Source organism: Lagenorhynchus albirostris, chromosome 6 (genome assembly GCF_949774975.1).
Source record: "Lagenorhynchus albirostris chromosome 6, mLagAlb1.1, whole genome shotgun sequence".
Lineage (NCBI taxonomy): Eukaryota > Metazoa > Chordata > Mammalia > Artiodactyla > Delphinidae > Lagenorhynchus > Lagenorhynchus albirostris.
This window is the reverse complement of record NC_083100.1, coordinates 115,247,454-115,261,127: the sequence shown is the minus strand read 5'-3', so window position 1 is coordinate 115,261,127 and position 13,674 is coordinate 115,247,454. Positions and strand designations below refer to the sequence as shown.

Here is a 13,674-nt window from a genome sequence, read left to right as displayed (position 1 = left end):
ATTCCCTCATTTACAGTCACACCCTTCCCCCAACCCTAACGCCTTGCCATTCAGCTGTTCTTCATCACTATAATTTTGTCATTTTGAGAGTTTTATGTAAATGGAATCGCATAATTATATATATAATTATATAGCTTATTTTCACTTGGCATAGTACTTTTGAGAGTCTATGCCAAGTTGTAGCATTGTAGTACTGTTTTGGTTGAGCCCTGTTTTATCATATGGATGTAGCACAATCTGTTTATCTGTTCACTCATTGAAGTACATTGGGGTTGTTTCTAGTTTGGGGCTATTACAAATAAAGCTGCTGTAAACATTCATGTACAGTGCTCTGGGTAGACCACATTTTCCACCCATTTTCATTTCTGTAGGATAAAAATCCCAAGAGTACAGTTGCTGAGTTGCATTGTACATGTATATTTTTAGTTTTATAAGAAACCTCCAAACTGTTTTCCAGGGTAACTGGACCATTTAAAATTCATACCTGCAGCATAGGAGATCCTTTTATTATACAACCCTGCTAAACTCATTTATTAGTGTTAGAAGGTTTTTGTTTGTTTTTTAATTTTATTTATTTATTTTTGGCTGTGTTGGGTCTTCGTTGCTGCACGCAGGCTTTCTCTAGCTGCGGCGAGCGGGGGCAGCTCTTCATTGCGGTGTGCGGGCTTCTCATTGCGGTGGCTTCTCTTGTTGTGGAGCCAGGCTCTAGGCACGCGGGCTTCAGTAGTTGTGGCATGTGGGCTCAGTCGCTGTGGTTCGTAGGCTCTAGAGCGCAGGCTCAGTAGTTGTGGTGCACGGGCTTAGTTACTCTGGCATGTGGGATCTTCCCGGCCCAGGGCTCGAGCCTGTGTCCCCTGCACTGGCAGGCAGATTCTCACCGACTGCGCCACCAGGGAAGCCCTAGAAGGTTTTTTGTAGAAATAGTTGCTCCACATTCTTTCCTGCACTTGGTATCATAGGGTATTATATTTTCACCATTCTGATATGTGTGTGGTCGTGTATCATCGAAGCTTTCTTTGCATGTCTCTAATGGCTAATAGTGTTGAACATTTTCTTGTGTGCTTATTAGCCTTCTGAATATTTTCTTTAGCAAATTGTTCATTATTCATGTGTTGTGCCCATTTTTAATGGGATTATTTGTTTTCTTAGTGTTGAGTTTACAGACTTCTTTATATTTTCTACATATAACTCCTTTATTAGATATGTGTTTTGTTTTCGTTTTTTTAACCATCTTAAGTGTATATTTCAGCGGTATTAAGCATATTCCCAGTGCTGTGCAACCAATCTCCAGATATTTTTCATCTTGCAAAACTGCAGCTGTATACCCGTTTTACAGCAACACCCCATTGTCTCTCATTTCAACCCCTGGAAATCACCATTCTGCTTTCTTTTTCAGTGAATTTGACTACTCTAGGTAGCACATATAAATGGAGTCCTACAGTATGGTCACCCCTCGGTACCCTCTCGGGGCATTGGTTCCATGACCTGTGCCCCTGCATATATCAAAATCCATGGAAGTTCAAGTCCCTTATATAAAATGGCATAGTATTTTCATGTAACCTACGCATCCCCAGATTACTTATAATACCTAATACAATGTAAATGCTGTGTAAATAGTAGCCAGCATGCACCAAGTTCACGTTTTGCTTTTTGGAACTTTCTGGAATTTTTTGTCCCTAAATATTTTCCATTCACTGCTCGTTGAATCTACAGATGTGGAGCCTGTGGGTATAGAGGGCCGACTGTATTTTTGTGATTGGCTTATTTTACTTAGCATAATATTCTCAGATATATGCAGTATGTGCTTTGCAGATATATTTTTCAGTCTCTGCCTTGTCTTTTCAATCTCCCAAAATGGTCTTTAGCAAAGCAAAAGTTTTTATTTTTTTAATTTTTTTTTTTTTTTTTGTGGTACACGAACCTCTCTCTGTTGTGGCCTCTCCCGTTGCGGAGCAGAGGCTCCAGACGCTCAGGCTCAGCGGCCATGGCTCATGGGCCCAGCCGCTCTGCGGCATGTGGGATCCTCCCAGACCGGGGCATGAACCCATGTCCCCTGCATCGGCAGGCGGACTCTCAACCACTGCGCCACCAGGGAAGCCCAAAAGTTTTTAATTTTGATGAAACCCGATTTATCAGTTTTTTGTGCTTTTGGTATCATGTCTAAGAACTCCAGTCATAAAAGTTTTATAGTTTTACATTTTTACGTTTAGATTTATGATCCTTGTTTAGTTCATTTTTGTATATGGTGTGAGGTTTTGGTCAATATTGAATTTTTTGCCTATATAAGTCCTGTTGCTTGGGGCCTTGAACTTGAGGGGTATTGTCTTGTGTTGCTTTTGATATTCTGAATTTTCAGCAGTAGTATATAAATTTTCAGCAGCAGTAATATAAATCAGGAAAGCTTTACAGCTATCAAATGAAATACTTTACTTAAAAAAATGTTTGAGAAGAATTTGTAATGACATCGATGACTTCTTGTAAAACTGAAAAAAATAGAATTTTTGAAGACTGTATTTGTAGTTACTTTAGATGTCTGAAGTGTTTCTGGTAAAACATACCGGAATGTTGTGGTGACCCTGGGTAGAGGGCTGGGTGTTCGAAGTGGAGGGAAGTTATTCTCAATTTGTATTCTTTTCGATCTTTTCCATGTGCATGAGTTTCCTGTTTTATAAGAAGTAGGTTTACAAATGACATATGAAGTGTGAGTATAGTTGTTATTAAAAAAAAACCTCCTAAGGCAACATATGCAATAATGAATTCTTGGAGGAAAAATACACTAATGTAATGAAAATTGGTTGTCTTTCAGTGATGTGACTTTGATTTCTTTAAAGTGTTCTTCGTTTTCTAAATTAATTTTATTACTGCCTATAAAAACGATGGGGATGGTTGTCAAACTTGAATTCCCTTTAAAAGTTACCCTAAAGTTCAACTTTTAAAATCAAGGAATAGAGTTTTAGTTGTGCTGTGTGTTGTACAAAAAGAATTGGACAAATATTCACCTTCTGAGATGATGCAGGTTAAGGCAACTTTCTGTGTTTGCTTTTGGGTTTCAGTGCCAAACCCAAGTCAGAGATCCACGTATCGATGGCCACTCCAGTCACTGTGTCTATGGAGACCATATCCAATCAAAATAATGATCAGCCCACCGTTGCAGTCCCACCCACCGCTCAGCAGCCTCCACCAGCCATTCCAACTATGATTGCAGCAGCTAGCCCCCCGTCACAACCAGCGGTTGCCCTTCCGACCATTCCTGGAGCAGTTCCCGTCACTCCACCCATCACCACCATTGCCACTGCCCCTCCACCGCCAGTGGCTGTGGGCAGCAGTCTCTCCTCTGTTTTGGGCCCTCCTGTACCTGAGATAAAAGTTAAAGAAGAAGTGGAACCAGTGGACATCATGAGGCCAGTTTCTGGTAAGTTCATTCACAGTATGCTCTTTGCTGGCAGTTGCTTCTTCCCCTTTTCCTAACTCTCCTCAGAGTCCAAACTCTCGTGTGACCCTCAGCCAGGAAGCCTGACACCTTGATGCCCATTTGAAACTTGTATTTCATTAGTTTTTAATAAATAGAAGAAAGCATTGCACTCCTTTTGAAAACTAAAGCCATATTGCTACCCTTTTCTAGTTAATTTTCTCACCAAAATCTTGAAAAAGATTATTATTTCCCCAAGAATATCTTTGAACATAGCTTCTTGTATTCATTAAGAAAATATTGCCATGGAAAAGGGGTTCACAGTACAATCATAGCTAAGTGCTGATTAGTTTACAGTGTGTTCCCTGCCAATTTTTGTTGCCTTGTGTATGCAGTAAAGTAAGATCTGTGTTGTAGAAAGTAGTCTCTTGATAAATTTATTTGTGATTAGTAAAATCCCAAAACTACCATCACCCCCTCCCTCTTCTCAACTCTAAACTTCTAGTTTGTAAAAGGCAGGTCACTTTAAAGGTTTTCTTTTTGTTTGGTTGGTTTTCTGTTATTTTAATAACTTACGTGTAATCTTATTTTTCCTGACTACAAAAGTAACATTCAGTGTATGAAATTTATAAAATACAGAGAAAGCCAAAGTGGAAAACAAGTCAGTTTGTCCCATAGTTACCCAGTATTACCCTCTTAACCATTCGGCATGAAGGCCCCCATCTCCCATGCCGTCTGTTCAGTTATGAGGTGTGGTCATGCTATGTCTACAGTTTTTAAACCTGCTGTGTATTTATTTGCTTATTTATTTTCATTTTATTATGCCAGGAAATATCCTTCTATGGCACCCATATTTAGCCTCAGCACTTCCGTTGAAAGGTACTGTGGATAACCCTGGAGGGGAAAGGAAATGGTCTCACTTTTGCTGTTCATCTGCTCTTTCAACGTACTGGATACTTCCTCTTAACCTCTCGGTACTAGGAAGTCGGCAGTAGTCCTTCCTCAAACTGTAGGGCTCTGCACCGGCCTTTGTCCTGTAGGGCTCTGCACCAGGCACTGATGATACAGCCTTGTACAAAACAAGCACAACTCCATCCTCTTGGAACTTACCTTCTCGCAAGGGCAACAGACGGTAAAATGAAGTAGAGACAAAATATAAGGGAAAGTTAGGGCTGGAGCTGTGATTTTTAAGAATGCTTTAAAGGAAAGGCCTTACTGAGGAAATGATCTTTGAGCAGAGACATTAAAGAGATGAAATGCTGGCCATGAGGATATCTGGAAGAAGGTCATTTCAGACCGGGAGAGCAGTAAATGTAAAAGCCTGGTGTGCTCAAAGAATAGCAGAGGCAACGGCAGATGGAGCTCAGTAAATGAGGGGAGCGGGATGGACAAGGTCAGGGAAACAGGGTCAAGACTGTGAGAGCCTGTGGGCCACTGTAAGGCCTTCGGCTTTGCTGAGGGAGGTGGGAGCTATCAGAGGGTTCCGAGCAGAAGAGAGACTTGAGCTCACTTCCATTTTTAACAGACCACTCTGGCTGCTCTGTGGGAAAAAGACTGGGAACAAGGGTGGAATTAGGGAGATGCGTTTAGAGCCTGCTGCATTAATTGCAGGGACTAGTGAAGGTTTCAGCCAGGGTAGTAGCAGTACCAGTAGTATGAAGTGGTGAGAGTCTAGATATATTATTGAAGTAGAACTGAGAGGATTTCTTTATTAAGATGGAATGTTGTGCGTGAGGAACGGCATCAGAGGCAACTATAAAGTTTTTGGCCTTAGTGTATGGAAGCATAGAGTTGCTGGCAGTTGAGGTAGGGGAGGGTGCGGGGGGGGGGGGCTCCATTGTGTAGGGAGAGATCAGGAGTTAGTTTTTAATCTTATCCATTAAGTTAGATCTTAATGGATAAGATCATCTGAGGAATGAGCGCACGATAAAAAACAGAAGCAGCTGTGAACTGAGCCCTGCGGCACTGCACCATTTTGAGGAGGGAGAGGAGGCCGAAGCTAGCACAGGAGACTAAGTGGAGGGGCCAGAGTGAGAGGGAGAAAGCGTAGAGTATGAGGTCCTAGAAGGCCAGGACAAGGGTCATGACTGATGAGAGATCAAGTAAGGTAAGAACTGAGCAGGACCATTGGATTTAGCAGTATGAAGGTCATGCAGATCTCGAGAAGAGCAGTTTCCACATAATGATATTGGCCACAGCATGATGGGAGTGGGTTCAAGAGAAAGCTGGGAAACAACTTAGAGACAGGGAGTATAAACAGCACTCGAGGAGTTTGTTATAAAGCGCTAGAAAAAGGAAGGGCAATATCTGAAGGGAAATGATGCCAAGAGGAAGTTATTTTTAAGACAGGACAAATGAGTTTTGTATGTTAATGGGAGTGATCCAGTAGAGGGGAAAGAAGTGATGATGCAGGAAAAAGAGATGAATTCCTGAAGCGATGTCTGAGGAGGTGAGAGTGGGTGGGACCTATTGTGTATGTGAAGGAATCTGTGTCTGCTGAAATCACAGAGAGAAAGGAAGTGCCTGGTCACAATGCATGTAAGTACGTATAGCTGGTGGGAATTTATGGACATTTCCTTCTGATTATTTCTATATTTTCCAGTAAGATAGAAAGCAGGGTCATAGCTGAGGGTAGGGGTGATATAGGAGGTGTTGAGGGTGAATGGACTTGGCAGATGCGGGAGGATCGTCCAGCAGCAAGGGCCTGCTCGAGGTCAGCAAGCATGCTAACAGGACACCTGTGCCCGTTGCTGTGTGTTTTTCTCTGGCTACACTCAGCTGCACAGGTGCAAACTAGTTGGAGAGTTGGATTTAACCTGTTGTGCTTTTTGCTCAGTGAGTACAGTGAAGCAAAAGAAAGGACAATAAACGAATAAAGTGAATAAAATTAATGGGAGAATTAAAACCCAGTGATAGGAGAGAGTGGATATTTGAGGGATGAGTGACAGCAAATAAGTGGTATGATTAATGGATAATAGTTCCTAATGGGGTCTAGGAATTATTGGAGGCAAGTTACTAAGAGAAGTGACCTAGAAAGATAGTTGGGCTATCTTTGGGCTGGAAAGTCAGATGCTAGAAATTGAGATGTGATGACAGAGTGAAGGGTATGACTGTTGGGAGTGGGTGGCTGAGGAAGGGTGGAGGGAAAGGATAGGCCAAGGATATATGGTATAGAAGAGTTGAGGTGAAGTTTTCTCATGGTTTGCGTGTCCCCAGACACATGATCCATACAAGCCCAAACAAATGATGTTAACATTGTACTGAGAATGCTCCTTATCTGGGGGCAGTGGACTGTGGTAGTTAAATAGTCCAGGCTCCGAAGCCAGACTGCCTCTGTCAGCTCCCAGCTGTCCCACTTCCTACTTGTGTGATTTGTGCCATGTTTTCTCATCTTTAAATTGGGGCATAATATAATGGCTACTTGCTCAGATTACTTTTAAGATTATATCAGTTAATGGGTTGTCTCCTAGAAATCAATGCTCAAAGGCTTGAAAAACAGTGGCTTGAACATGTAAGGTTTTATTGTCTCCCTTGAAGCGAATCCTGAGGCAGACAGTCCAGGCATGGTATGTGGACTCCATAAAATCATTAGGGATCCAGGCTCCTATCACCCCTAGCATTTGACCCTCATGCTCTTGATTCAAGATAGCTGCTGGAACTCCAGCTATGCCATCTGAGTTCCAGGGTCACAGGAAGAAGACGAGGAGTGGGTCATGCCTTCTTTCTTTTAAGGAAACTTCTTAAGAGTGCTACAGAGCACTTGTATTTTCATTTCAAAAGGCCACAATGAACTGTAAGGGAGACTAGTAAATATGGTCTTCCAGCCAAGTGACAGTGTGCCCATTTCAAAGTGAGGGATGCTTGTGCTAAGGGAGGTGAAGATGTGAGGTATTAGAAAGCAGTTGGCAGCCTCTGCCACAGTTGGAGTGCTTAGCATAGCACTGGGCATGTCGGAAGACTCCATAAATGTTAGCTCTTTTTCCTGTCTTCCTCATCTTTCTCATTGATGGAAATCAAGTGACACTTTCCACTGTGTTTGGGCTCTCATGCTTGTGTGCACCCTTTTTCCTATGACAGCAGTTCCCCCCCTGGCTACCAACAGTGTGTCTCCGTCTCTTGCATTGCTGGCTAACAACCTGTCCATGCCTACAAGTGACCTACCACCCGGTGCTTCGCCAAGGAAAAAGCCTCGGAAGCAGCAGCACGTGATTTCAACAGAAGAAGGGGATATGATGGAGACAAACAGCACTGATGATGAGAAGTCCACTGCCAAGAGTCTTCTGGTGAAGGCAGAGAAGCGCAAGTCTCCTCCCAAGGAGTATATCGGTAATGCTCACTTGAGCTAAATTTTGTCACGAGAAGCTTCCCACTTAAGTCAGGGGTCCATCCCTGAGGCTGTTTACATAGCCAGATTTCACTTACGGCTTACCTGCAGGAATTATACCAGGAAGATTGTTGCAAATAGATAGTAAGCTATTTAATGTCTTCTTTTTCTTCCCTTGAATAGATGAAGAAGGTGTGAGGTATGTCCCAGTGCGTCCAAGACCTCCCATTACCTTGCTCCGTCACTATCGGAACCCCTGGAAAGCTGCATACCACCACTTTCAGCGGTACAGTGACGTCCGGGTCAAAGGTCAGTTTCCCCAGAAATGTTCAGTGTTAACACTTGCAATGGGTCTTTCACTCAGCTATATTGAAATCACAGTAGAATAGAAAAACAGAATCACAGTTTCCCAGTTTCAAAAAGAACCATAAGTTTTTGTTATAAAATCTCAAGACTTTATTGTTTAACTTAGATAGAATACACAGTTGAGCATAAAATTTGGAAAATTATCCTTTGCCTCAGAAAGCTTTGTGTACTTTACTGGAAACACAGTCTAATGAATAAATGACAACATGTGTTGCCAGCTCCCCAAGTGGTCACAGATGACCTCTTTAGCCCTCAAAGTGGTTGAGGAAGAGCTATACTAGACTGTTACTGGACATGGTCCACAGTAGTTCCAGGATGCTCAGATATACATGTGTGATAAGCCCCAGGAAGTATATTTTCCAAAAGACCTTTTGTTCAACATATGTGAAGCTCTTGGAATGGTCCAGTGCAAGCACTCAGTGAATGTCTTTGTGGTTTTGAACTTGAGAATAACATTCTCATTCATTAACCCACTTATAATAAAAATGGCTGATAGTACTTGGCAAATATCTGCAAATATTTCTATGGATAGACTTTTTGTCATTAATCTCAAATATAATCATTGCACAGAGAAGTGTAAGTTTTCAGAGAATTGGTCATATTTCCCATTCCCTCAAATAAACTTTACTTGGAAGCTTCCTTGAAGCCTCAAGATGAGTCTGATTTGGATGGTACTGACTAGTTAATGCCTATCAGCAGGAGTGAAGGTCCTGACAGTTCACTATCTGAATGGAAGTACAGAGGTGGCTGCACTGCCCAGCTTTTCTTCCTCACAAGTACACCCTGAGGATTGAAAAGAGGGTGAGATTTCGAAAGAGAAATCAGAGAATGTTGGCCTTTGGTGGAAGCAGGATATGAGCCACCAGACATTTCTTCACACCACAGGAATTCCATATCGTAGCAGGAAAATATTTACAGTTTTCCCTGGTAACATTTTAAGCCATAAAAGATTCTTATTGCTTATTAGAACTCACTCTTCAAAAGCTATCTCAGGAAAGGTTATTTGACAGCTGAAAATACTGATGATTCCTAAATCTTCTGTTTGGATATGTACATATTAATCACCTTGTGCCAAGTCTCTTGACTATTAAACTTTAATTGAACTGTTTTGCTTAAGCTTTAAAGTCGTATTCATACAAAGAAATAAAGGTGGAGTACTAAAAACAGGTAATTCACAGGGAGGAAAGAAAAGAGAAATAGGGGAATAAGAAGCACAGAAAACAAATAATAACATGGCAGGCTTAGCCTTACATATCAGTAATTACCTTAAATGTAAATAATCTGGAAGTACCAATTAAAACACAGATGGGCAGAGAGGATAAAAAAAAGATCCAACTATATTATGTCTGTAAGAAACTTCAGATACAGTGTGTCAGTAGAGTGACAGTGAAAGGGTGGAAAAATATGTACAATGCAAAAACTAATAAAAAAACAAGAGTAGTTATAGTAATATCAAATAAAAGTAGACTTCAGAGGAAAGAAAATTACTAAAAATGAAAAAAGGCATTACATACTGATTAAAACTATATAGGCAACAAAAATCATGAGCTTCAGAATATATGAAGCAAAAACAGCCGAAAGGAGTATAGGCAAATGTGCAGTCATAGTTAGACCTTCGACACCCTCTTCTCGGCAGTTGATAGAAGTACTTGACAGAAAATCAGACGGATATACAAGAAGTGAACACCACGAACCAACATCTAGTAGACATTATACGACACTAGAACTGCAGCAGAATACATATTCTCTCAAGTGCACACAGAACATGTAAAGACAGACCATATTTAGGATCATAAACCTCAACAAATTAGGGAGAATTGAAATCATATAGAAAAATATAAAGTATCTTCATTGACCATAATGGAATCAAACTAGAAACCAGTGACAGATAAAACCTCCAAGCCATGGATTAAGCAACACACTTCTAAATAATGGGTCAAAGAGGAAGTCTAAAGGGAAGTTTTTAAAAATACTTAAAACTGAATGAAGATAAAAGAACAACATACCAAAATATGTGGAAGGCAGCTAAAGCAGTGCTAACAGGAAAATCTATAGCACTAAATGTTTATATCAAAACAGAGGAGGAGGGCTTCCCTGGTGGCGCAGTGGTTGAGAGTCCGCCTGCCAATGCAGGGGACACAGGTTCGTGCCCCGGTCCGGGAAGATCCCACATGCCACGGAGCGGTTGGGCCCATGAGCCACAGCCGCTGAGCCTGCGCGTCTGGAGCCTGTGCTCCGCAATGGGAGAGGCCACAACAGTGAGAGGCCTGGATACCACAAAAAAAAAAAAAAAAAAGAGGAAATACCTCAGTCACAGTTTCTACATCAAAAAACGAGAAAAAGAAGAACAACATAAACTCAAAGCAGGTACAAGGAAGAAAATAGTGAAAAAAGCAGAAATCAGTGAAATTGAAAACAGAAAATAATAAAATGAAAAAGCTAATTCTTTAAAAGAAAAATCAATAAAATAAATCTCTAGCAAGACTGAAGAAGGTAGAAGAGAGAGAGAGGACATAAATCATGAATATGAAGAAGGAAACAGGAGAGGCAGCACTGCAAACATCTGCAGACAACAGCCGTACACTTACTGCATATGCAAGCATGGCAACAGTGCTTGACACATGATATTCTGTGTCAGAGATTAGCTCAAGATGGCAGAGTAGAAGGATGTGAGCTCAGCCCTTCTTAAAAAACACCAAAACCACAACTAACTGCTGAACAACCATCAACAAAAAAAAAAGCACTAGAACCTACTGAAAAAAATAGCCTACATCCAAAGATGAAGAAGCCACAATGAGATGGTCAGAGGGGCACAGTCGCTATAAAATCAGATCCCATACCCGCCAGGTGGGCAACTCACAAACTGGAAAACAGTTATACCACAGATGTTCTCCCACAGGAGTGAAAGTTCTGAGCCCCACATCAGGCTTCCCAGCCTGGCAGTCTGACAAGAGAAGGATGAGCCCCCAGAGAATCTGGCTTTGAAGGCCAGCAGGGTTTGATTGCAGAAATTCCACAGGACTGGGAGGAAAAGAAACTCCAGTCTTGGGGGGCGCACACAAGGTCCCATGCACACCAGGACCCAGGGGTAAAAAGCAGTGACCCCATAAGAGACAGGCAGACCTACCTGCTAGTATTGGATGGTCTCCTGCCGAGGTGGGGGATGGCCGTGGCTCACTACAGGGACGATAACACCAGCAGCAGCAGTTCTGGGGAGTGCTCGTTGGAGTGAGCCCTCCCAGAGGCCACCATTAGCCCCACCCAACAGCCTGTAGGCTCCATGCTATAACACCTCAGGCCAAATGACCAACAGGGCAGAACACAGCCCCACCCCTCAGCAGACATGCAGCTTAAAGTCTTCCTGAGCATGGCCCTGCCCACCAGAGGAACAAGACACAGCTCCACCCACCACTGGGCAGGAACCAGTCCCTCACATCAGGAAGCCTGCACAAGCCTAATCTAGCCTCATCCACCTGAGGGCAGACAGCAGAAGCAAGAACTACAGTCCTGCAGCCTGCGGAATGGAAACCACAATCACAGAAAGTTAGACAAAATGAAACGGCAGAGGAATACGTCCCAGATGAAAGAACAAGGTTAAAACCACAGAAGAACAACTAAGTGAAGTAGAGATAGGCAACCTACCAGAAAAAGAATTCAAAATAATGATAGCGGAGGTGATCCAAGACCTCGGAAAAAGAATGGAGGCAGAGATCGAGAAGATGCAAGAAATGTTTAACAAAGACCCAGAAGAGCTAAAGAACAAACAAACAGAGGTGAACAACACTATAACTAAAATGAAAATTACACTAGAAGGAATCGATAGCACAATAACTGAGGCAGAAAAATGGATAAGTGACCTACAAGACAGAAATGGTATAAATCACTGCCACGGAACAGAATAAAGAAAAAAGAATGAAAAGAAATGAAGACAGTCTGAGAGACCTCTGGGACAACATTAAATGCACCAACATTGCATTATAGGGGTCCCAGAAGGAGGAGAGAGAAAGAACCTAAGAAAATATGTGAAGAGATAATAGCTGACAACTTCTCTAACATGGGAAAGGAAACAGTCAACCAAGTCCAGGAAGCGCAGAGCGTCCCAGGCAGAATAATTCCAAGGAGGAACACGCTGAGACACATAGTAATCAAACTGACAAAAATTAAAGACAGAAAAAAATATTAAAAGCAACAACGGAAAAGCAACAAATAACATACAAAGGAACTCCCATGAAGTTATCGGCTGATTTCTTAGCAGAAACTTTGCAGGCCAGAAGGGAGTGGTGAGATATATTTACAGTGAGGAAAGGGAAGAACCTACAACCAAGATTACTCTACCCAGCAAGGCTCATTCAGATTCGACAGAGAAATCAAAAGCTTTACAGACAAGCAGAAGCTAGGAAAATTCAGCACCACCAGACCAGCTTTGCAACAAATTCTAAAGGAACTTCTCTAAGTGAAAAAGTAGAGACCAAAACTACTATAGAAACAAGAAAATTACAATTGGAAAAGCTCACCAGTAAAAGGCAAACATACAGTAAAGGTAGGAAATCATCGGCACACAATATGATATCAAAACCAGCAAAATTGTGAGAAGAGGAGAGCACAAATGCAGGATGTTGGAAATGGATTTGAAATTAAAAGACCAGCAATTTAAAACAATCTTATTTATATATAGACTGCTATATCAAAACCTCATGATAACTGCAAACTGAAAATCTACAATAGATACACAAAAAAGGAATCCAAACACAGCATCAAATCACAAGGGAAGAGAACAAAGAGGAAGGGAGGAAAAACCACCTGCAATAACAAATCCAAAATAGTTAACAAAATGGCAATAAGAACACACATATCGATAATTACCTTAAATGTAAACAGATTAAATACTCTAACCGAAAGACATAGACTGGCTGAATGGATACAAAAACAAGACCTGTATATATGCTGTCTACAAGAGACCCACTTCAGATCTAGAGACACATACAGAATGAAAGTGAAGAGATGGGAAAAGGTATTCCATGCAAATGGAGATCAGAAGAAAGCTGGAGTAGCAATACTCATAAAAGACAAAATAGACTTTAAAATAAAGACTATTACAAGAGACGAAGAAGGACACTACATAATGATCAAGGGATCAATCTAAGAAGATATAATAGTTGTAAATAGATATTCACTCAACATAGGAAGGAGCACCTCAATATATAAGGCAAATATTAACAGCTATAAAGGGAGAAATTGACAGTAACACAGTAATACTGGAGGACTTTAACACCCTGCTTTCAAAAATGAACAGATCATCCAGACAGAAAATCAGTAAGGAAACACAGGCCTTAAATGACACATTAGACCAGATGGACTTAATTCATATTTTTAGAGCATTCCATACAAAAGCAGCAGAATACATATTCTTCTCAAGTGCACGTGGAACATTCTCCAGGATAGATTACATCTTGGGTCACAGATCAATCCTCAGTAAATTTTAGAAACTGAAATCATATCAAGCATCTTTTCCAACCACAACGCTATGAGATGAGAAATCAACTATAAGAAAAAACTGCAAAAAACCGCAAGCACA

General features: G+C 41.4%; 1 protein-coding gene across 7 annotated transcripts in view; it reads left to right on the top strand.

Moving 5' to 3' along the window:
* SAP130 (Sin3A associated protein 130) overlaps window positions 1–13,674 on the top strand; it is a 75,595-nt gene that overhangs the window by 46,775 nt on the left and 15,146 nt on the right. For 6 of the 7 annotated variants that reach the window (XM_060153112.1, XM_060153111.1, XM_060153109.1 and 3 more), the window contains 3 exons: window positions 3,054–3,412; window positions 7,487–7,735; window positions 7,917–8,042. In XM_060153112.1, coding sequence (XP_060009095.1) covers window positions 3,054–3,412; window positions 7,487–7,735; window positions 7,917–8,042 — 734 coding nt within the window. The remainder of the gene's footprint in view (window positions 1–3,053; window positions 3,413–7,486; window positions 7,736–7,916; window positions 8,043–13,674) is intronic. The other variant, XM_060153110.1, reaches the window with a different exon arrangement.